The sequence below is a fragment of the Musca vetustissima genome, unplaced genomic scaffold (assembly GCF_032173495.1).
Source record: "Musca vetustissima isolate MV318-11 ecotype Yass unplaced genomic scaffold, APGP_CSIRO_Mvet_v1 utg13253, whole genome shotgun sequence".
In the NCBI taxonomy this organism is placed as follows: Eukaryota; Metazoa; Arthropoda; class Insecta; order Diptera; family Muscidae; genus Musca; species Musca vetustissima.
Window position 1 is genome coordinate 107,117 of NW_026880658.1, and position 25,843 is coordinate 132,959.

General features: G+C 35.4%; 2 protein-coding genes across 2 annotated transcripts in view; both read left to right on the forward strand.

The window, feature by feature from the left end:
• LOC133326397 (cold shock domain-containing protein E1) overlaps positions 1-25,843 on the forward strand; it is a 44,254-nt gene that overhangs the window by 6,955 nt on the left and 11,456 nt on the right. The gene's annotated exons all lie outside the window — the stretch shown is intronic.
• LOC133326411 (uncharacterized) lies at positions 2,336-9,021 on the forward strand. Its single transcript, XM_061535062.1, has 9 exons — positions 2,336-2,437; positions 2,510-4,642; positions 6,142-7,631; positions 7,685-7,728; positions 7,810-8,005; positions 8,066-8,241; positions 8,329-8,486; positions 8,553-8,711; positions 8,775-9,021. Exons 1-9 carry the CDS (start codon positions 2,336-2,338, stop codon positions 9,006-9,008), a joined length of 4,692 nt encoding a protein of 1,563 aa, XP_061391046.1. The 3' UTR covers positions 9,009-9,021.

Genomic DNA, 25,843 nt, shown 5'->3' on the forward strand with positions numbered 1-25,843 from the left:
TTAGAATAAATGTTTATTAATCCAAAAAAGTTTATTGTCCAAATTTTTGAGATTACCTACCAAAAACAATATTTTCAGCTTGTAAAAAAATCTCATATCTCTTGAGATACTTCTCTAATTTGAACAGGATCAAACAGACGAAATTTCCGGCAAACCGTCATTTAAAAGCGATAGTGTGTACAACGCTACAATAATCGATAACAAAAAAGCTGAAAGTCCAAATTGATAGTGTGTACTCTTCTAAAATGTGTAGTGGAGACCAAGACCTATGTTATGTAATACAGTAGACAAAACAACTGTATGGAATGAATTGAGTCCTTGCTATTTTCAGAATGCAACGATATATCGATATTTATGTAATAAAAAACTGTAATACGCACTGCATATTTGAGTATTGAAGAAAACAACGATTGAAATGGTTTGGGGAGTTGCTATTTTGTGGGAGGGCAAATATAATATCGTTGATTATCGTTATTTATAAAAGAAGGGCCTATGTTATATGGATTATATAAATGTACTGTACAATACATATATTTTTATTTCTTTATAACATTATTAAAACGAATAGTTTCTATTGCGTCATTTCTCTGGTGAGTGTTTTATCACCAAATTATTAAAAAATAATGCATCAACTATTCCATTTGGCTTTAACCCTTTGTGACCCAATCTTCTTTGATTTTATATGTCAAGTCCTGATTATGGACGACATATATCAAAAGAAAAATCTAAAAAAATCAATTTTTGGTAAAGTTGTGATCTTTTTAATATGGAGAAGTGGGCATATTGTGTACAGTACTAATTTGTATATACAGTCCAAATTAATTAAATAGCTTCGTACTCGCATTGTACGAATTTCGGAGTTATTTCTGATTTTTGTAAAAAAGAATATAGAGAATGATTTAAAATAATTTTTCCGTCTATTTTGCATTTGTATTTCTTGAGATTGGACTTTTATTTTTCAGAAATTTTGTACTGTATCATCCGAATGCAAGGATATAACGATGTCAAATTTTGTTCATATGTTCATGTGTGAACGTGGTACAATTATAAAAGATAACTGCAAATCCCAGCTGATTTGATTCCAACGTAGTACTAGTGTCAATATGAATTTGACAAATTGTGTTTTTAAAAATCACCCAACAGGAAAATTGGGAACGCATACAACTGAAATTGTTCTTTATTAATATGCTCCCGTATTCAATTTACTCAATCTGCCTGCTGGGAAATTTTGAGGAAGCAAATCTTTCTTGAAGGATTAACTCTCTATTCCCAGAATTTTCATATGTGTTACACATATATATGGCAATGGATCAATTAAAGGAAAGATGTGGAAGCGATAGAAATATAAATTTGATTGATTTTCATTCATGTTTTTCAATTTTTATTTTGAGGATTCGAAAATATTTCATTTTCAAAATAAAAATAATTTGATGATAATTTGTTTGTTTACATTTTTCTGTCAAATGAGTTGACACTAGTAGAACTTACAACAACAAATTTCCATGTGGTTGTTGTATCGTTTTTTGTACAACACTTGCTGTTACCTTTTATTATTATACCATGATGTGTGAACAGTAAATTGTTCTATGATAACGGAAAAAAATTCAGGGCACAAAAGGTTAAATATTTTAAAAAGAGTATTAGTATTATACAGTATATTTTTTGCTCTATTTATCTGAGGTGGCTACTCTGTCCGTGTCCTCAGGCAGTGCGAGCGCGTCGTGTATTTTTTTTTTTATTTTTAATTTTAAAAAAGATTGTGTTTTTAGCAGAGTCCACAGAGCTTTTTTTGGACTGGTTTCCGGAAATCCTCCATGTTCCAACTGTTACATGCGAAACAATTTGGATATCGAATCCTTAAAAGTGTCATTCATCCATCCATTCATTATGCAAAAAAATGTTGTAGTCTGAACATATTTGGTCTGTTCCCATATGGTATGGTATGTTCTCGTACTGCAAGAATATACTACTTTTTACTACGATAACGAATTTTCCTTTTTGATAATAATGGAAATATAGTAAAATTTAGTATATTCTTGCAGTACGGGAGCAGACTAATAATGAATTTTCCTTTATGATATCGAAAGAAATAGTAGAATCTAATAGATTTTTGCAGTACGGGAACAGAGTGACGAGTTAAGTTAGTGCAAAGTTTATCAATTTACTTGGCATTAACACTGTTTTGTACTTACAAGAAGAAGCATTTGTTTTGGCGGAATTTCCTCACATAATCCGACGCAAAGACCCCAGTGGACCAGACGCAAAAGTCCCAAATGAACTGAACTGATCGGATGATCGTCACTTTCTTGATTATGCTTTGATAGAAAACTAAAAAATGGATGATCCTGCTTTTAAACAAAAATATCAAAAATACAAGTTAAGAGTAAAGTTGTGGGAAAAAGATTTCAAGAAAAAATATGGACGTGTTCCCTCAAAGGTATGTTATGAATTTCGGACATTATTTCGGAACATTAATAATATATATTTTTTTGTATTATTTATTTTTCAGTATGACATTAGAGAAGCCTCTCAAGAGATACGAGATTCTTATAAGATGTATTACAAGCTGAAAACATCGTTTTTGGAAGACACCCTAAACGATGTTTTGTCCGATGATGGTTTCGATGTTTTGGAAATGTCACAGATGTCCCAGACCAATGGGGATCTGGATTGCAGTCTAGCAGAGGAAAGCATCAATGGTGGACCCAAATTACCATTGGATATCAGTGCTATAGTTGATGCACCAAATGGAGTTCACGATGACAGCTGCAATGGTGGTTTCTCGAATGTTCAAGAAATACCCAATGGAGCTGCAGTATTTACTGAAGCCCGTGTCCTAAAGGAATTTGAAGCTGTCGAAGAACTGGATATAAACAAAAAAGCATGGGGAGCTAAGGTGTCAATGAAACAAACGACGGAGGTTGTGGACAAGAAAGATACACCCCGGCGAAGCCTTAAACCGAATTTGAGCGCCAAGCTTTTTAACAATTCATCATTTTCCAAGAGAAATCCTAGAAAATCTGTTTCCAAATCAAATCTTGATAGTTCACTTAGAAGCAATAACAACAACAATACATTAAGTGATACTTTAAATTCCACAAAGGATGTTCTGCCTGATTTGGAGACAATTCTGCTGCAGAAGGCCAAAGAACAACAAATCCAGAATAATATAAATGCCAATCCCCTATTGGCGGTGGATAAATATAGGGACAGTATTAAAACGCAGGTCGATGAAGGCTGGTTGGAGAGGAATGCCCAACAAAATGGCATTGCCCGTAAACCAATTAGGAATAGCGTAAAGATTGAACCAAACAACAATGTGTCAACTCCTCCCAGAAAAAGTATTTATGGTTTATCCAATATTGATGTTAGTAAATTTCAAACAACAACAACTACTGCGACGACTACGGACGATAATCTCAACGATACGGCTAAACCAAATTTGGAGGATGCAGAAGTGCCAGCAGAAAATACAACTGGTCACAATGGTGTCGGTGAAACATCTCATTTTCAAGAAATGCCCGTGGAGAAACCCAAGAAAGTTGTCAAAAAACCTAACAGTGATTCGGACTCAGATTCTGTTGTCGGCGACAGTGAAGAAGAAATTGAACCTCCAGAATATCGCCACATTGTAAAACGCAGAAGAATTGTCCCATCAACGTCTCCAAAAACGGAGGCTAAACCTGTGGAAGAAATCCCAAATGTTGTAAAAGATGAAATTAAACCTCCCGAGAATTCGTTGGAAAATTTCAACGATGAAGGTGAAGATTTTGATGCTGCTTCTGATGAGGATGAAGAATATAAACAACCAAAAATCAATAAACGAAAACGTGCCGTGGCTAAACGAAAGACAAACGCTGCCACGAAGCCTAAAAAGGCCTCACCAAAAGAGAAGCCCAAGCCAAAGGCTAAAGCTGCGGCATCAGCACCAAAGGCAACTAGGGGATCGAAGAAGGCCGTCGCAAAAGTTGCACAAGAGGACGAAGAAAAAGAAGAAACACCCCTTGATCCGGTAGATTTGAAATATGCTCTTGCCTTGGAGAGTGGGGATATAACCTCGGTGCCACGCATCAAACAAACCGATTTGGATAAGGCCGATCATTTGGCGCAAGAATATATTAATAAAATGGTTCCGCTGGGTGGTGCCACAAACAAGCCCATACCAGTAACTGTGGCCGATGAAAAGAGAGCAGCTGCCAGACGAAAATTGGAAGAGAAGATTGCCAGCGGCAAACTAAATGAAAACTTTGTCACAATTAATATACAGAAGAAGACATTTGTTCGGGGCAAGAAGACCGTAAACTATTCGAAATATAAGAAAAAACTGTGGAAGAATAAGAAGCGTGTGGCGGCATTAACCGGCCCCGATATGGATATGGGTGGTTGCGATGGTGGCACATTGAAATGTTTTAGTTGTGGTCAAGCCGGTCACTTCGCTCAAAATTGTAAAGTCAAAGGAGATTCGCTGCTGCCGTTGACGGCACAACTGGAGGAAGATCCATCACCATTTCCAACTTTGGAAGAAGCGGAACGTATGGCCAGTCAATCGGCATTGGCGGTACATAGTCGTAATATATCGAAATTGCCACAGGCAGCTAATGCGGCCATTTATAAAGATGATGGTCTGAATGATGATAATGAGGTAAGTGGAACAGTCTATAGCTCTGACTGCATAAAGCCAGATAAAAAGAAAGTCTTTCTAAGCAAATATTGCAAAAATTTACCTTTATTGGCCAAATATATTAGAAATATAGGCATATTGCTCAGATAGTCTTTGAAAAATATGAAAATTATCCATGCTTAGTGTCCAGATAGTTCTAGGAGACAAATATTTTAAAAGCCAATGTCTATTGCCAAAATTTTACTTGATAAGAAATATGTCAAAAAGCCGGACTTATAGAATTTATAGTCAGTTGAAATCCATGTTTAAGGGAACCCCATCCATTCTCGATTTTAATTTTTCAAGATTTTCAATGGGCTGGTAAATCAATACCAATGCTTATTAAGGTTTGTAACTTTGCACATAGTATATATTTGAAGATTTAAAAGAGAAGAAAAATAATTTACAAAAAAATTTTGTTATTGCTTTGTTGTTGTTTTTTGTAATTAAAGAAAAGTCCTTATTTTTGATGGCGGGCATGATAACTCTTCACTGGAACATCGAAATCCGAAAATTCCAACGGTGTTAGAAAGAGTACATGTCTGGCTCTCGTATGAACTAGGATTATTGACTTCGCTCTAAAATTAACAAAATGGCGGACCTTTAAAAAAATATTTTTGGAAAATCGCCGATTTTTAACCAAAAACCAAGTTAAAAAATAAGGAAGATATTCACCGATTGGCTTTATCCTAGTTCATACGATAGCTATACACTCACAGAGAAACGTGTAAAAATTTGGAATCGATTGGGTTATTAAAGGCCGTTTAAATTGAACCGGATTAAGGTCAACCCAGTGGGTTTAAATTTTCAATTCCTTTGAATATATGTCAAATAAATCCTCATAAAGTATGTTAACCCGTTAAAAAGTTCTAATGTAAATGCCGTTTTAGTTTTTGAGTTATCGTGCCCGCCATTCGCGAAAGAGAAAAACGCGTTTAAAGTTTGAGAAGCCCTTTAGCCGTCACTTGATGCTGACACAATAAATCGGCTATATCTTCAAGAGTTCTTGAGATAATTAGTGTAGAATCGAATTAAATAAAAAAAAAATTGACACCGAGAATGGGGGGGTCCCCTAAAAAGGATACATGTTTATTGAAAAATGTTTTTTACGGTTCACATTATATCTAAATATATTGAAAACCCACTCGTATGGCCCATATATTCCATGAGGAACATATAAAAAGTATAAGTTTTTTTAGTAAAAAAATCCTTGATAGTAAAAAATCCACAATTATGGTTATGGTAGTCTTCGGAAAATATACTTTTAAAAAGTCCTACGCTATTGGCTCTGATAAACCTGAACATCACGCTATATTTGTGGTCCCGATTGCCTTTGAAAAATATTTTATTTATGTATATTTTTTATTTATATTTTTAATTATAAAACAGAACAATAATCACCCACTTATTTTCAGAATGATGGTTATCCCTCTGATGATGATAACAGCGAAGATGACGATGACGGCGACGACGACAAGAAGAATGAAGATGATGATGGCGCCGATGAAGATGTTCTTATGGAAACAGATGATGAATTAGATGGCTTTGACATTGACAACGCCATTAATTCAAATGAAAAAACGGTCTCACCAATCAAAAACTATGTTGGCCATAAAATTCCCGAATCATTTCTTAAGGCTGCCGGTTTGGATGTGAATGACACAACAGATTCGGGCAATGCAACTATTGCACCGTCTAGAATTGGTGATGTCAGTCCCATATATGATCTCAATCCAGATGGTAGTGTTAAAGATGTCACTCCCGAAGTCCTGGAAGCATTACGCATGTTTGGTCATACCAACTTTCGCAAGGGACAAGATCGTGCTGTTATGCGTATTCTTTCGGGAATGTCTACATTGGTCACCTTGTCCACGGGCAGTGGTAAATCGCTGTGTTATCAACTACCAGCCTATATATTTTCCAAAGAAAGAAAAGCCATTACCTTGGTTATTTCACCGTTGGTGTCCTTGATGGAGGATCAGGTGACGGGTGTACCACATTTCTTGAGGGCCCATTGTTTGCACACCAACCAAACACCGCAGCAGAGAATGAAAATTATGCAACTTATAGCCGATGGAGAAATCGACGTTCTACTTGTGTCCCCCGAAGCCGTGGTGTCCGGTGAAAGATCGACTGGCTTTGGTTCAATTCTACGCCAGCTACCACCCATTGCATTCGCCTGTATTGACGAAGCTCATTGCGTATCCCAATGGAGTCATAATTTCCGTCCCAGCTATTTGATGATTTGTAAAGTTTTGAAAAAGAATTTGGGTGTCAAGTGTGTCTTGGGTTTGACAGCCACTGCCACGCTACCCACCCGGTTAAGTATTATCAATCACTTGGGTATATTGGACGGAGAGAAGGGCATTATTAGTGATATTCCACTGCCCGATAATTTGATCCTTTCCGTGTCGAAAGATGAAAATCGTGATACAGCCCTACTGCAATTGTTGTTGAGTAAACGTTTCGAAAGTTGCCAATCGATTATTGTCTATTGTACTCGGCGGGATGAGTGCGAACGTGTTGCTGGTTTCTTGCGTACCTGTATGCAGGATCGTAAAGCGCCTGAGCCGGAAAAGAAAAATAAACGCAAACGCATAAATTGGCATGCTGAACCATATCATGCCGGTATGGCTGCGTCGCGAAGGCGTACCATACAAAATGCCTTCATGAACAATGAACTGCGCATTGTGGTGGCCACCATTGCCTTTGGTATGGGTATCAATAAGCCCGACATTCGTGCTGTCATCCATTACAATATGCCAAGAAATTTCGAAAGTTATGTTCAGGAAGTGGGTCGTGCTGGTCGCGACAATAAAGAGGCCCATTGTCATTTGTTTTTGGATGCCAACGGCGGTGATAAGAATGAATTGAAGAGGCACATCTATGCAAATTCGCTCGATCGTCATGTTATACGTAAATTATTGCAAAGGATATTTGTGCCATGTTCGTGTGATAAAAATTTAAAAGAGTGAGTAAAATAAGAGGATCTGAAACAATTTTTTTAATATTTTCATTTTACAGTGGAGTACCAATAAAACCTTTAACGTCATCATCAAAAGAATCTCGTTCCGCCGCTGATGCCTCAAATGTTGATGCATCGAATTTTGGTAATATGCACGGTGAAACAGATGTTGAAATACCGAAAGCCCGCCAACACATATGCCCTGGCCATGAAATTGGATTTTCCATTGATCAGACCGTTGAAGCATTAGATATTCCTGCAGAAAATATATCAACGTTATTGTGTTACATGGAATTGGATAATCGCTGGTGTATGAATGTACTGAGCAATGCCTATATTAAAGCGAAAATTATTTCCTATGGTGGTCCGAAATATTTAAAGTGAGTGGAATTGTTTGTCTTATATATAAATTCCTAAACTACTTTTTTTCGATCTGACAGACATGCTGCCAAAGAGTGCCCACCACTGGCTATGGCCATTGCCTTGGAAATAAAAAACGGTAGCTTTAAAGAAGATGCCAATATTATTGAATTTTCGGTGGTGGATATAGCAGCGGCAATTGGTTGGAATAGTGGTGTTGTTAAATATCAATTGAAGAATTTGGAATGGGTGCAAGGTATGTCAAGGTCTTTAAAGAACTATTCTCTACTTTAGTGCATAAAAATCAATATTTATTTGAATTTGCTTGCCCATATTTCCTTAGTAAATGGCTACCCCAAGCGATCTCCCATAACTGTCAGTTTCTATGATTTGGGTTTCCGTTTAAAGGCACCTGGTGATTTTACAATCGAAGAAATCGATGATGCTTTGGATATCTTATATACGAGATGCGTGAAACAAGAAAAGACTCAACTGATACAGGTGAGGATATACCTGGTGTCATGAATTCCAACTTAAAGCCAATTTTTTATTTTCCTTTTTTCGCAGCTGCAATATGTGTTTCAAGGCTTATCCTCGGTGGCCTATAATAGTCATGTGCCTTGTTGTAGTGAAAACTTTTCACACGATCGATCGGATCAATTGAAGGCAATTATACGTGATTATTTCCGCAACGATTATCCCAAAGATTTGAAATTGGAAGTCGAGGTAGGTTTTTACTGTATTTTAAAAAGTGATTTTATTTTAATTTCATGTTATTTTTCGTGTTAGGAATCAAATGTCTCCGATGGTGACATTGAATCTGATGTCATAGCCCTGATCAATATGTATCCTGAAAATAATTTCACTGGTCGTAATGTGGCCCGCATATTCCATGGCATTTCAAGTCCCAATTATCCAGCCGTTATGTGGGCACGCTGTAAATTTTGGCGGGCCCATTCAAAGACTGATTTTAATCGTGTTGTACGACTGGCCAATAGTGTTATAGTAAAAATGCGTATGTAATAAGAATTCGATTAAAAAAAAATCAACAATAATATTTACTTGTCCCGATTTTGATTCTTGTCATTTGTGTAGCTCATTTAGAGTTCTATGTTTGATTTCAATTGTTAATTTGTGTTATGTGTAAGAAAAATTGCAAAATGTTAAAAGCAACAATCAGGAGCAAGATATTATAGAACCGTTGTACGTGTAATTTATTCAAAATAAATTTTATATTTATATTGTTAAATTTCAGATTTTATGTTGATGCGTTCCAATCGATAAATTTAAAAAAATCCTCCTTTATTGGCCTTAAAAGCCTTTGGAGTAAAATTTTGGTCGGGTGGTCTTTGGGGAAAATATTTAAGAAATCCACTTTCATAGCGTTGTTAGACTTAAAAAAAAAAACAAATTACATGCTAATACTTTAAAACCCACCATATTTTGGTTCTTTGAAAAATAATTTAAAAATCCAATTTCTTTGGAAAATAGTTTAAAAATCCTTATAGGATACGTACTATTCGTCTTGAGCGTTTCTGACAGCACATTTCCCTTCCTTCTTTGAGCAGACAGACATTCAGGAGGTTAATCTCTACAAATAATATAACCAAGATTTATATGAACAATTTGTTGTGTTCGTTTTATTAGAAAAAAAAAGATTTAAATCTGTGTCTTGACATTGTTCGATGTGATTTCAACAAATCTATAAAAAGAAACATTTTTATCAAATCATCTATGTTTGATTGATTTTGATTTTTTCTGTGTGATCGTTTTTAAGATTGAATGAAACCAATAGAAACATGATTTGGTGGATGATGATGGTGATCATTCGATATAAAACTATTACAAAATTAAATTGTAAACAATTGAATAACACTATATATTTGATGGCATTTATATATTCTAAATCATACATACATATGTATGAACATGTATGTAGTTGTTGTATGTTTGTTTTTTTTTTATAGTTATAGTTGAATTCAAAACTAAATTAAAAGAAAAATATTAGCGTAAAGTACAGTTACAGGCAAAAAGGATTGTATATACGTAGATCATTTTGTGTGTGTGTGTGTTTTGGGCAGCACTATGAAACTAATTAATTAAAAAAAAATACATATGTATACATCATCATGGGCGTAGTATTCTTAGTTCTTAGTACGACATGTTACCCAAACGACAGTTATCATCTGTTTGGAATCATCTGTTTCTACATTAGTATCAAAGCCACATCCTGAGGTTTCATACTGGGGCACCGCCAATTATATAAATAGTATTGCAAATTGCCATCGCCGGGACCGAACTTCAATGGCCTTAAGAATGTATTGTTCTCCATTAGGTCGAGAGCATTATAGACATCCATTTGTATGTTTTTGGCTGAGATAAGAGCATCGTTGATTAGCTCCAGCCAAGGCGTTTTTGTTGATATATTATAAAAGGAATAGGCGCCACGCAAGGTTTTATGTACAGGGTGGTGCATCACAGACGAAGGCAAACAATAGAAACTGGTTAGATCCGTTATGTTGCCCTTATCGTCCTCCACAATAAAACAGTCGACGATGCCCTCCTTGGGTGTGAACCAATGGCGGAATTCTTCCTTGCTAAACACGGGACACAGACTGAATTTCTTCATATATTCATCAAAGAGTTTGAGGGCTTTATCCATATCTTTGGGTTCGATGCGACGATAGCCTTTTGTTTTTGGCTGATCGGGTAATTTGTACAATTTGATTGTACGTTGCATTGTCATATTTCTTGCCAAATGGGAGAATTTAATCTCTATGAGTTTCTTTGGATTCAATGAACGATGCCAATAACGACAGGTCGCCACAGGTTTGGGCAGAACCACACCGGCAGTGTAGGCAGCCTGGAATATACCAGTCAGGTTGACACGCCGGGTGATTTCTCTAATTAATACTGGGGCCACACGTTTGCTACGCAGTTTCTTGTGGACACACAAGAAATTGATTTCCACCACTTTAATCACCTTATCGTAAGCTCTTAAATTGCTCGGGATGGCTGAGATGAAACCAACCAAACGACCTGATTTTACAACACGCACACCCAAATGCCAGTCACGTTTCCAGCCGGGCGACTGCAGCGACCATTTAATGAATTCCGGTTGATAATCGAAACGGAACATTGCATCATCATCCTCGACATAGTTCTCATTGAGCAGAGTATACAATTCGGTAAGGTCATTGCTGTTATTCAAATCCAATGTATCCCATTTGAAACCATCGGGTAGGGCATACGGATCCGGCCGTATTTCGGAAATATCCTTATCGGGTTCAATGCATTCATTTGTTGTTATCTCTTCGTATAGTTTAGGCACTGGTTGTGTGGACCAAAAGGCAAATTTAGTTTGACGTGTTTGACCAGATACGGCATCGGAAACAGCTTGCAAAAGGTCTTGCCTGTTTAGAAGATCTACAAAAAAGAAGGAAAATTAATTGATTTATAAAATAGTTTTTCAATGTCTATCCGGGTCATTAGCGTTATTTTTTATTCTCGTTGATGTCATTAACATTTTTGTAAGGACTATTAGCGTTAAAGTGTGTTTTTTAAATATTTGTTCATGAGAGAGGAATTTTTAATAATTTCCCCCATTTTTAAACAATTTTAAATAAATCAAGGACAGGTTCCATAGGTTTAGAATTTTTAATATTTTACCCTATAGATTATCGAAATTTACTTGTTCTTATGCTACCTGCATAAGAGGGTGTGTGTGATAACAACAAAAAAGAAAATAACCACCCTTAGATAAAAAAACAAGATGGTGGGTATGGCACGCAACCAAGAAAATTTATTTTTATATACCGCCCGAAAAAAAACAATTATTTACAAGTAGCCCAACTTCTTCTATACCAATTTAGAATAAATATTTTCCTATTAAATCATCTCAGCCACGCCCTTTGATCCACGCTCAACCTCATAATATTTCTACTTAAATATATATGCACAACTTACTTAAATCTGCAGCCAAATTAACAATTGCCGGAGGTTTCTTCTTGTCGGTATCATTGTCGGCGGCCGCAGCGGTTTCTTTTATACCCGTCGAATTTTTATTTGCACCATCATTGCTTAGGTTTTCCGATTTTTGATTTGCACTGACATCTTCTACAGCGGGGTTCTTTTCCTGCGTCGTATCTTTATTTACATTTGTTTCTATATCTTTATTGGGCATTTTGTCCGCAAGCACAATTGTGTTAATTTCGTAAACAGTTTCTTATTTTTTTCTTCTACTAAATATTTTTAGTTGCTTCTCTTTATTTGCATGTATGTATTTAGGAGGTTAGGTTTTTTTCGGTCTTTGGGGTTTCTTCAGACAGTGTTGCCAAGTTGCCAGTTATTTGTCTGTTTGTTTTTATCGGTGAGACAGTAGGTTTCTACAGTTATCTACTTAATTAGTTAATCGACATCATGATACAATAATAAGGTGATGTATCACAACAAAAATCTTTGTTTTTGTCTCGATTATCTGTCAAATTTTTTCAATATTTCAAATGGTTGGCAACACTACACATCGAATTCAAGTAGAAATTACCCACTTTGACAGTTAATCAAGACATCAGCTGCGCTAAATGGACTATCCATTCATTGTGCCATGATCGACATCATGGTATAATAATAGAAGGTAACAGCAAGTGTTGTTGTACAAAAAACGATACAACAACCACATGGAAATTTGTTTTTGTAAGTTCTAATAGTGTCAACTCATTTGACAGAAAAATGTAAATAAACAAACAAATTATCATCAAATTATTTTTATTTTGAAAATGAAATATTTTCGAATCCTCAAAATAAAAATTGAAAAACATGAATGAAAATCTATCAAATTTATATTTCTATCTATTCCACATCTTTCCTATAATTGAGCCATTGCCATATATATGTGTAACACATATGAAAATGCTGGGAATAGCAAGTTATTCCTTGAAGAAAGATTTGCTTCCTCAAACTTTCCCAGCAGGCAGATTGAGTAAATTGAATACAGGAGCACATTTAATAAAGAACAATTTTAAATTGTATGCGTTCCCAATTTTCCTGTTGGGTGATTTTTAAAAACATAATTTGTCAAATTCATATTGACACTAGTATAACGTTGGAATCAAATCAACTGGGATTTGCTGTTACCTTTTATAATTGTACCATGGATCGACATCAACGACAGTTGATTTAGATTGAAGATGTGTGCAAACAATCAATTTAAACTAGCGTTGTGCACACTAGCACTTTTAAATTACACTCTTGCCCATATTTTGCTTGTTTGACATGGCCTATAAATAAGGTCACCCAGGGAGACCAGCTGATAATCAATACCTCTCAAGTTTGCTGTCAAAATGCATTATTGTGAATTGACTTCCATTACGAAAACGTAAACAAAGTCGAAATTTTTGACATTAGACTTGAGAAAAAACAGCTGTTTTCCGATTTCGATTGCTATCTTGGTGACCTTATTTATAGGCCATGGTTGTTGGAAAGTCAGCAATCGATAAAAAAACTGTCACTCAAAATGCTAGTGTGTACACAAAAATGATATTGTGTTTAGAGATGCATTTTTAAACATTGGTAAGAAGAATGATTCATGATTTATGGATGAATCCATGGCCTATAAATAAGGTCACCAAGGGAGACCAGCTGATTATCGATACCTCTCATGTTTGCTGTCAAAATGCATTATTGTGAATTGACTTCCATTATGAAAACGTAAACAAAGTCGAAATTTTTGACATTAGACTTGAGAAAAAACAGATGTTTTCCGATTTCGATTGCTATCTTGGTGACCTTATTTATAGGCCATGGATGAATCTATATCATATTCCCAACTCGATTTTAAAAAGAAAACCTGAAATTCCATTCACTTTTCGCTTTTTTTGTAAATTGTTAAAAACATGTCAATATGTTGGTTTGTTCCCGTACTGCAAGAATGTACGAGTTTTTACTATTTTTTTTCGATATCATAAAGGAAAAAAGTGTTATCGTAGTAAAAAATAGTAGATTCTTGCAATACGGGAACAGACCATGTATGTTTTCGTACTGCAAGAATACACTAATTTTTACTACGACAATAAATTTGCCTTATGAAATCGAAAAATTAGTAAAACCTAGTAGATTCTTGTAGTACGGGAACAGACAAATGGTCTGTTTCCGTACTGCAAGAATCTACTCGATTTTACTATTTTCTTCGATATCATAAAGGAAAATTCGTTATCGTAGTAAAAACTAGTAGATTCTTGCAGTACGGGAACAGACCAAAAATTATATTAAGCGGAGTGCACTATAACTTTTGAATAACAGAGAATTTGCGAATTTGAAAAGTTTTACTACTTATCAGTACAGAAAGAGGTCACATATATTGTTTATTAGTTCTCCGAAGAATTTTTAAGTTAAGTTAAGTTTATTGAGACCTACTTTGTGAGGATTTATTTGAAATATATTCAAAGGAATTGACAATTTAAACCCACTGGGTTAACGTAATCCGGTACAATGTAAACGTACTATTATAAAAAAAAAACATAAAACGCATTATCAACAAAATTTCTATACATATATCGGCCACTTAAAACTATAATGTATTATTTTAATGTTAATATTTTGTGTATATTAACAAATTGCAAACATGACAACGACAAAATATTTATGATAATGTAATCTGATGGTGTTACAATATGCTTGCTCACGGCATATCCCAATGTTTTGTAGAGGATCATCTACACAAGGGTTCTTAAAACTACTATACAAATTTTAAACTTACAAACTAAAATAAAAACTAAGGACCAAAACAGAGCATACTAACCCCTGTGTATGCCGGGAGTTGACGATGTATAAAGACTACCATACAAATAATTTTGTTCCTTTAAAATGCCAATAGGAGATAAATAATTTGTATTTGACCAACTAAAATGCGACTCTAAATTTAAAATATCGCGCATCACACCTCCATTGAAATGTTGGAGATTTTTAACAAATTTTTCTAAACCTAAGAGTGAGTACTCGCACAACCTTACAATGGAAACGTGTCGTAAATGAATTCATTCGAATACCTTTTATTTTGATGTTGATAGTTCCTACATATGCATTTCCGAATTACACCCCTTTTTAATCTAATATGTAATATACAAATTTTATTTTTGGTGCGAAATCTTCAATATTGTTACGAATATAAATCTAGATTTAAGTTAATTTAGATGAATTCCGTTAATTAAGGAATTTGAATTGTAACGTAAATTTCTACTACGCAGTTTATTTGAATAACTTCACTGTATAGATTTTTCTACATCCTTCCATTTCCTCTTTCATTGTTTTTTTTTGTCCACGTACAATTCTTGTTAAACGTCATCATTAATGATCGCTTAATTCCTCTTTCTTTGTTACCCCCTCGCCTGTATACGTGTTGTTGTTATTGTTTACTCAATGTAAGTTTGTATGTGTTGTTGTTGTTCACTCAATGTAAGTTTGTATGTGTTGTTGTTATTGTTCACTCAATGTAAGTTTGTATGTGTTTGTTGCATTGGTAGATTGTTCGTAATCTAGGCGTTACCAGATCGTCTAGAAACTTCTGTAGCTACAGGCAGGGCTCATATAAATAGAGGAAATGGAAAGGCAGTCAGTTGTGAATCAGATCGCGAATTGAAACCGTCGTGTAAAGTAAAGTGCAAAGTAAAGTTGTGTGAATAAAATCATTGTAATAATCGTAATCAGAACGAACCCGCGTTTTATTTGGTACGAACTGTATCGGGAAATAAAACAACGTCTACACGGGAATAAGTAAAGTCCAAGAACGTAACAATTGGTGTCGGAAGTGAGATTACGATAATACTACGATGAAGTTTAAGGATCTACGAGTGGAAGACTTGAAGAAGGAGCTCAATAAATTGGAATTGTCCTCTACTGGCAACAAGGCTGAACTACAAAAACGTCTGTTGGATGAGTTCGAGCGCCGGGGTATGAACATCGATACATATGAGTTTGACAGTAAGGATGAAGTGGATTTATCGGAAATGGGCGAATCCAACGGTGGGGAAGTCTCGTCAGTAGCTGTCAGGGGTGACGATTTCAGAGAAATGCTGGCTAAAATGTTCGAAGAGAATTCCAGAAACACGAGACGAATGTTCGAAGAGAATTCCAGAAAGTCAGAAGAAAACTCGAGACGAATGTTCGAAGAGAATTCCAGAAAGTTAGATGAACTCAAGGCAGAGAATTGTAGAATGAACGCGAAACTCGAGAACATTACAGAAGTTATTGGAAGGAGAGTGGAAACCGTGGAGGTCCAAATTAAAGAGTTGGATAAGAAAGTGCAGTCGGTTGACGAGAAGATTCTGTCTGTGGATGAGAAATTTCAGGCCCACGACCACAGGTTTACGAATCTGGAGAAGAAAATGTCGGAACTGGAAATTAAAGGTGGTCCGGTGCGAGTTCCTGATAACACACTAAAAATCAAACCTCCTGTATTCGACGGCACTACGTCATTCAATGTTTTCAAGTTACAGTTCGAGACAGTGGCTTCTAGAAATTCGTGGAACGACAGCGACAAAGCGGTTGCACTACTTCTGGCATTGAAGGGCAGTGCTGCTGATGTTATACAGAGTATTCCTGTCGCTTCTAGGAATAACTATGAAGATGTTATTGCTGCACTGGAACGTATGTACGGTGGCGAACATAAACAAAACATATACCTTATGGAACTAAGGGGAAAAGTACAGAGGGCAAACGAGACGTTACAAGACTTTGCAGCTGAGGTGGAACGTTTGGTGCTAATGGCGTATCCAGGAGAGAATCACCCATTGCTGGACCGTATGAAAATCGAAACCTTTGTGAATGGCATACGTGACCCTGAGATTAAATGTGCAATATATGCGTCACCAAAAGCGTCGTTTGCCGAAACTGTGTCGTTTGCCCTTGCCCAAGAGACGGCAAGAATGATTGTTAAGCCCCAGACCCACAAGATTAGCCAACTGGAGACCGAATGTTGCGAACACAAATCTCTCGTTAACTTGATCAAGGACGCCATGAGGCGGGTAATAGAAGAAACAAAGTTTGTAGGGATGACTAAGCACAGGGTTAGATGCTACAACTGCGATAAAGCAGGTCATATTGCGCGCGAATGCAGAGCTAAGCGCAAACGATCCAGGTCATCGTCACCACCCCCAACGAAAGATGGTAGAAGAATGGCTCAACAGTCCACCAATGAGTCACCGTTAAACAGAATCGAGCACAGAGAAGGCGGAAAACACGGTAATGCTGATGCCCTGTCTCGTCGGCCATGCAAGGTAGAATACAGCCACTGCTCAAAGGCTGAGTGCAAAGAGAATATCGTGGATGTCCGTCGATTGCAGTTTGAGTCGGGAGAAGATTGGTCGACGGAACAACGAAGAAATCCCATTCTGGGCAAAATAATTTCGGCCATAGAAACGGGCAAGCGACCTAGTCGCAAAGAAATTACCTCCGAAAGCCCTCTTTTAAAATCCTATTAGGCCAAGTGGGACAGTCTACTTATAATAGATGGTTGTTTATATCGCAAATGGGAAAGTGAAGACGGTAAATCCCACCGGAACTTGATCGTCGTCCCAGATTCCAAAATAAGAGATGTCTTGTCGGAGTTTCATGATGGGCCAAGTGGAGGACATCTTGGCATAGCAAAGACCGCTGAAAAGGTAAAGCAGAGATTTTACTGGGTCGGCTGTCAAAAATCCATTGCCGACTGGGTCGGCAATTGTGAAAGGTGCATAAGAGCTAAAGGTCCAACACGGAAGAGTCGAGGCTACATGCAGCAGTATAATTCAGGAGCCCCTTTTGAAAGAATCGCAATGGATGTAGCTGGACCGTTCCCAACAAGCGACTCTGGGAACCGGTATGTCTTAGTGGTCATGGATTACTTCAGTAAATGGCCAGAAGTTTATGTCAAGAAGCCAGGACAATTGTGGATGTGTTCAGCAAAAATTGGATTTGTCGCTATGGTGTTCCATCTGAGGTTTATTCCGATCAAGGTAGGAATTTTGAATCAGCGATCTTCAAGGAAATGTGTGACTCCTACGGAATCAAGAAAACCAGAACGACGCCCCTACATCCACAATCAGATGGCATGGTGGAAAGATTCAATCGCACCCTGGAAGAACATCTACGGAAAGTGGTGGACAGTGGCCAACGAGACTGGGATGAGCATATTCCAAAGTTTTTACTGGCTTATAGATCGGCCATTCATGATTCCACATCCCGGGCCCCAGCCAAAGTTCTGTTCGGAAACGAATTAAAGCTACCTGGCGACTTGATATTCGGTGCTACCCCAAACGACGATGTGAACCAAGAAGAAGACAGTCAGAACTCTTTTAGTAAAGTCCACGATGCTGTCCGACATCGAATAAAAATGGTTAGCAACCGCATGAAGGCAAGGTACGATCGAGCGGCTAATACCGATGGGTTTCAAGAAGGGCAACTGGTACTATTGTTCAACCCACAACGAAAGGACACTGGGAAGGACCCTACAAGATTGTCACGAAAATAAATGATGTGGTTTATCGCATCCAGAGGAGCGACAGTCCCAGGTCGAAGATGAAAGTGGTATATTTGGAAGCGGCTGACCCCCTACGGAACGGGAACTGTGCCTATTCGGGACGAACAGGCTTAAGCGGGGGGCAATGTTACGAATATAAATCTAGATTTAAGTTAATTTAGATGAATTCCGTTAATTTAAGAATTTGAATTGTAACGTAAATTTCTATTATCAGTTTATTTGAATAACTTCACAACAACAACTACTGTATAGATTTTTCTACATCCTTCCATTTCCTCTTTCATTGTTTTTTTTGTCGACGTACAATTCTTGTTAAACGTCATCATTAATGATCGCTTAATTCCTCTTTCTTTGTTACCCCCTCGCCTGTATACGTGTTGTTGTTATTGTTTACTCAATGTAAGTTTGTATGTGTTGTTGTTCACTCAATGTAAAGTGGCCCACACACGTCAAACATGTGCGTTCGATCGGTGTGAATCGAAGCAATGTTTGACGTGTGTGGTACGGTGTTCACACCGATTTGCCGGTGCGCACACCGATCGAAAGAAATTAAAAATTTTTAATTTTTCCTTGTGCGACGCGAACATGTTTGACGTCTGTGGCCTGGTGTGTGGATATTTTCTCATTTGTTGCGAAATTTCGTGGAGTGCGGATCAGCGGACAATGTCAAACATATAAAAAAAACGTTTTGGAAAATTTTTTGATGTTTTTTTACACATATTCTATTGTGTAGAAAATAAAAATGTTTTTCTGGAATAAAATAAAAATACTTAATACATTTATATTAAATAAAAATATTTGGTCTTTTTTCCGTCATCACTATCGCTGTCCATCTTAACGCTTCAAAAATAAATAATAAATGAAGTTTTGTGGATCCGTTTGACGTGTGTGGGCTAAGAGCTTCACACCGATCGAACGCACATGTTTGACGTGTGTGGCCCACTTAAGTTTGTATGTGTTGTTGTTATTGTTCACTCAATGTAAGTTTGTATGTGTTTGTTGCATTGGTAGATTGTTCGTAATCTAGGCGTTACCAGATCGTCTAGAAACTTCTGTAGCTACAGGCAGGGCTCATATAAATAGAGGAAATGGAAAGGCAGTCAGTTGTGAATCAGATCGCGAATTGAAACCGTCGTGTAAAGTAAAGTGCAAAGTAAAGTTGTGTGAATAAAATCATTGTAATAATCGTAATCAGAACGAACCCGCGTTTTATTTGGTACGAACTGTATCGGGAAATAAAACAACGTCTACACGGGAATAAGTAAAGTCCAAGAACGTAACAATATTATATATTCACAACAGAGGAAAAACCATCTGTTGGAAATTGTTTACATATCAATTGTCGTATCTTTATACTTTTTCCCCTTATTAACTTCTCTCCTTCCTGGCTAATGTCCTAAACTTTATAGTACTGTTTTAGATTAGGCGAGTTTACTTGCGGCAATTCTTATCGTTCTCTTTTGAACTTGCTTCATGCGTCTATACAAAGCAATTCGGTTTCAATTTTTTTTTACATTTTGTGACAATGTTCTAGATTGGTATTTCAAATTACTGACACTACAAACAAAATAAACAAAACGAAATGCCATAAAATTGCCGGTACGAGCAATTTTTCCCCTTGCCCCTCTCTCCAGCAAACAAAGACTTGCCGCAAGTAAACTCGCCTAATCTAAATTGGGACTACTTTTATGTCTTTGCTTGCAAATCGTTCATTTACGTTCTGTTCCCGTACTGCAAGAATCTACTTGATTTTACTATTTTTTTCGACAACATAAACGAAACTTCGTTATCGTAGTAAAGAGTAGTAGATTCTTGCCATGGCCTATAAATAAGGTCACCAAGGGAGACCAGCTGATTATCGATACCTCTCAAGTTTGCTGTCAAAATGCATTATTGTTAATTGACTTTCATTATGAAAACGTAAACAAAGTCGAAATTTTTGACATTAGACTTGAGAAAAAACAGCTGTTTTCCGATTTCGATTGCTATCTTGGTGACCTTATTTATAGGCCATGGAACAGACCATTAATGTAATAAATCGATATTATGATTTATCGATTAGTGAAAAGTCGACTTACGTATCCCCTGTCTTTGACTCAAATAAAGATAACGAAGATAACGCAGTATTATTGATATTGCACTTACTAAATTTGATATTTTATTTTCTTTATTTTTGTTGCGATAACAAGCATTCCAACTAACTAAGGCATTTATTATTTAGCAGTTTAGGAGTAAAGGTAAGGATGAGATTAGCACGGATACCATTACTGTCAACTCTATAAAGAACCGAAAATTTCAAATTGTTCTTTGCAGTTTTGAAGTACTTTGCACTTTGAACTTGAATCAATTATAAGCATTTTGTTTCATCTGATGCCATTTTATAATTTGTTTTTGTTTTAGAAAAAAATACAAATATGTCACTCTCCAGGCCACTTTACTCCTTGATGGGTGTTTATTTAGAACAATTGTTTAATCATCCAGTTCGCACCAAATCTGTAACAGCGTAAGTAGTAAATTTTGCAAACATCTACCGGCGATATACTATATAAAATACATATATGTGTTGTTGTTGCTTTGTTTAGCTGTGCTCTAGCTGCCTCGGCCAACTATACATCACAACGTATTGCTGGCAAGGGAAAAGTTAATCAACAAAGTGTTTTGTCATATGCCTTGTTTGGGTAAGTTTCCCATCTCCATGTCTACAACTGTTCGTAATTCGGTTTTTCATTTTGTTTCTTATTATAGTTTAATCTTTGGAGGCAGTGTACCCCATTATTTCTACAAGACAATTGAACGCTTGTTTAATGAAGATGTTAAATTCCGTCGATTTTTCCAATTTCTTTCGGAACGTTTGGTATATGCCCCAGTATATCAGGCATTGTCATTATATTTCCTGGCACGTTTTGAGGTAATATAACGTATGGAATATAATTTATTTTATTTTCAATCAATTGTTTACATTTCCCATGTCCAGATGAAATCCCACAATGTTGCAATGTCGAATTTAATGAAATTATATTGGCCGTTGTTGAAGGCCAATTGGCAATATTTATCATTGGCCGTTTTCCTAAACATTTACTATGTCCCACCCATGGTAAGCTTATTCATTATCTTTATCAACATTGACGATTCTTAGTTATATATCATCTGACATTTTTTATCTTATAGTTCCGTACGGTTACAATGAGCTTGGTATCATTTATATGGGTTGTATATATTGCTCACAAACGTCGTCGTTTCCAAGAAAAACAAGAAGCTGCTGCAAAAGCCAAATAAGTTATTTGTTTCCAGTATGTGCATTTGATTGGAGTGGTGTGTTTTATTTAATAGGTCCAATGATCACAAAAAAATATATTTAAATATAATTTTTATCTTGTAATTTGTTTTATACCTAATGTGAATAAGCAAAAACTGAAATCAAAAGTAAATATTTTCCAACAACACATTTTATATATGTTAAAATATATTGTTTTGTAAAAAATAAATTAGTTCAAATTTATTCAGTCACAAGTTTTCGAGTTTTTTAGACATTTTTTAGTTTTATTAATAATTGGGTCTGTTTCCGTACTGCATGAATATACCAATTTGTACGGGAACAGACCAATTAAATCTTGTTACTTTTTCCAGTAAATATTCATTTTTATGGATACATTATAGAATGTAATGATTATAATGTATTACTAAGTCGATGTAATACGTTCCCACTTTTCCCACTGGGAATTTACGCTGCAACACCGTGGGAGAGTAAAAAAATCATTCTCTTGCAATCAGAAACTTTTTCCAAGTCTCACATAATAGGTCTGTCGGAGTCAATGGTGGGCAAAATTTCTTTTAGAAATGTTTAAGGAAAAATAAAAAAAAAAATATTTTTTCTTCGGAATTTGTTAAATGTAATATTTTTAAAGCCTAAATAATATCCCAGGAAGTTCAAAAAAATAAATTCATTAAAAAAATGTCGGAAAAAAATCATTAAGGTTTATTTTTGTTTTAACATCAAAAAATGTTAAGAGAACGCATTCGCGCTGGTGGGCAAGTCTGCCCAACTATGGTCGGAGTACATTTCCAATAATAATTACTAATGTTCTTTTGTGAGAGTAGAGCGGTGTACACACTAGCACATGGCCTATAAATAAGGTCACCAAGGGAGACCAGCTGATTATCGATACCTCTCAAGTTTGCTGTCAAAGTGCATTATTGTGAATTGACTTCCATTAAGAAAACGTAAACAAAGTCGAAATTTTTGACATTAGACTTAAGAAAAAACAGATGTTTTCCGATTTCGATTGCTATCTTGGCGACCTTTTTAATAGATCTTGCACTAGCACTTTTGAGTTACAGTTTTTTATCGATTACTGAGTTTTCAACAGCCATGAATATTTTTGTGGTTGCCAGATACATGACAAACACTAAAAAGCAAAAGTGCAAATGTGTACATCGCTTAAGACAGATTCTTTAGCAAAAAATAGAATTTCAAAAGTTAAAAATAACATTTTTTTATAGTTATAAAAAATGCCTGCAGGTTCTGTAACCGACCAAATGTGTTTTCAAAATAATTGGTCTGTTCTCGTACTATAAGAATAAATAATAAAAGAAAATTTTTTTATCGTAGTAAAAATTGAACATTCTTGCATAGCACTAGTATCCGACATAAGTCGGATAAGGTCAAAATTATTTTAAGGGCCGATAACCATTTTAATTTGTCGAATTTTGTGGGTTATGAAAAAACGGGGCACAAATATCTTTGCTGTTGTTCACTAATCGTTAACATTCGTAAGTCCGCTTTTCCACAAGCAGGTTTTTATTTGGCAAATTTTTTGTTTTCCCTTTTGAAATTTTCGCTTGCTTTTCCACTAGCAAAATTTTCTTTGCCAAATTTGCGAATCAAAATACAAAAGAAACAGTATATTTATATGTATGATTCCTTATGCTTCCTTTCCCCTCCACTTTTCTTAGCGACAGTTAAGTAGAGTGCAGTGGATTGGGGCTCTTGTTTGGAATCTGTTATGTTAGTTGTTTGCATTAAATTTAATTTTGTAAAATTTTTTTACTGTTATGTATTTTTAATTTATTTTGTTTATTCTTTGTTTGGATTTTTATTTTTTTTTATATATGTTAATATAAGTTATTGACCATGCTGGCTTTTTTATATTACATTGTATGAAATAAATGAAATGAAAAATTGTTTTCAACGAACAGAGCAATGGAGAATTTGCGTGTACGGCAAACAGGCAAATTCTACAAACTCAGAATTTGTCAAATAAAAATTTGCCTGTGGGAAAGCAGACTAAATTGTTGAATTTACAATTGCTATCGACAATTGACACCTTGCATATTTGTTATCGACACTAGTGCTATGTTTACACCATGCCATGGTGTAATGCGGAGTATACAATATAACTTTTGTATAACAGTTCATGTTCATATCCATTATTCATTAGCATCCACGAGAATATTCATGTTTGCTGACCAGTTAGTATATATGTGGTCGTTTCACGTACTGCAATAATCTACTAATTTTTACTATTTTCTTCGATATCATAAAGGAGAAATTGTTATCGTAGTAAAAATTTTACATTCTTTAAGGTTCTGGAACAGATCAAAAATATAGATATTTTTATACATTCGTTTAAAAAACTTATATTTAAACAATTGCAAGAATTTACCATTTTTTACTACGATAATAATTTTTTCTTCATGGTATCGAAAAATTGATTGATTCTTGCAGGTTCTGGAACAAACCAAATGTATATTTTTGCAAGTTCTCGAATATAGAAATTGGTCAGTTCCCGTACTGCAAAAATCTACTACTTTCCACTACGACAACGAGTTTTCCTTTATGATATCGAAGAAAATAGTGAAATCCATGGTATAAGTATTACAAGGTAGGGCACAGCTACTAACTGATTACAATTTTTTTCTCAAGGTAGCTTGTTCCATCAAATCAAAATACATATTTTGTGAATGTATTTATATTATTTTGAATACTATGTCAAATAAATTCAAAATAAATTGAAATATATTCAACACGTTCGTCTGGAAGTAATTACTTTGTTATGGATGAAACCATGGTACAATTATAAAAGGTAACAGCAAATCCCAGCTGATTTGATTCCAACGTAATACTAGTCTCAATATGAATTTGACAAATTATGCTTTTAAAAATCACCCAACAGGAAAATTGGGAAAGCATACAACTTGAAATTGTTCTTTATTAATGTGCTCCCGTATTTAATTTACTCAATCTGCCTGCTGGGAAAGTTTTAGGAAGCAAATCTTTCTTGAAGGAATAACTCGCTATTCCCAGCATTTTCATACGTTTTACACATATATATGGCAATGGCTCAATTAAGGGAAAGATGTGGAAATATAAATTTGATAGATTTTCATTCATGTTTTTCAATTTTTATTTTGAGGATTCGAAAATATTTCATTTTCAAAATAAAAATAATTTGATGATAATTTGTTTGTTTACATTTTTCTGTCAAATGAGTTGACACTAGTAGAACTTACAACAACAAATTTCCATGTGGTTGTTGTATCGTTTTTTGTACAACAACACTTGCTGTTACCTTTTATTATTATACCATGGGATGAAACAAACATTTGATGGTATTCCCTATTGGATTTGGGAAGAAATCATAACCTTTCATTCATTTTTCGCGTTTTTAGTTTTGTGTTGAAAAATGTCAAATAAACACGAACACTTGTTCCGTATATTTTTTATTATTGGCATTGTTGATTTTTTGTTATTCACCTCAAGCTGCCCTACCTTGTATTATTGTAACATGGTGAAATCTAGTAGATTCTTGCAGCACGAGAACTTACCAAATATTTCGTTTGCTACCCAAAGTCGATTGACATATCTCTAGTTTTGCCAGTTGACGGATAATGTAAGTCGATTAATCGATTGGTTGCAAGTCGACTTACGGATCCCTAGTTGTGTCTGTGTTCGTGTGGGTACGTATTGTTGTCGGAGGAAAATTTTCTAATTTGCTGAAATTTTGTGGCAAAAACTTTAAAAACCTATTGAAAATTTATTGCAAAACCCGCAATAACTAGTGTTAAGAACATATTTGACAAATGCAATTGAAATCTCCTGAAAATTCCATGTGAAATTTGGCATCTGAAAAAATGTATATGTATATGCATTTTTCTCTTAATAAAAAAGTGAATGTATGTGTGTATGTATTATAAATGTACCACCGAAGAGGAGAAGAAATAAAGCTATCCATTAGAAATTTTTTTGCGACGTTAACGCCGTCGCTGATGAAAAGAGGTTTTATTTTTTTCGTACACTACAACACTGTGTATGCTTGCATAAAAAATACAGTGATTTTGAAATACAATT

What these genes read in the sequence shown, in the direction of transcription:
- LOC133326411 (XM_061535062.1), top strand. Translation starts at nt 2,336, where the DNA reads ATGGATGATCCTGCTTTTAAACAAAAATATCAAAAATACAAGTTAAGA. An exon ending in TGTGATAAAAATTTAAAAGA is followed by an intron (nt 7,632 to 7,684) that starts GTGAGTAAAATA and finishes TTCATTTTACAG; the next exon opens with TGGAGTACCAATAAAACCTT. An exon ending in AAAAGACTCAACTGATACAG is followed by an intron (nt 8,487 to 8,552) that starts GTGAGGATATAC and finishes CTTTTTTCGCAG; the next exon opens with CTGCAATATGTGTTTCAAGG.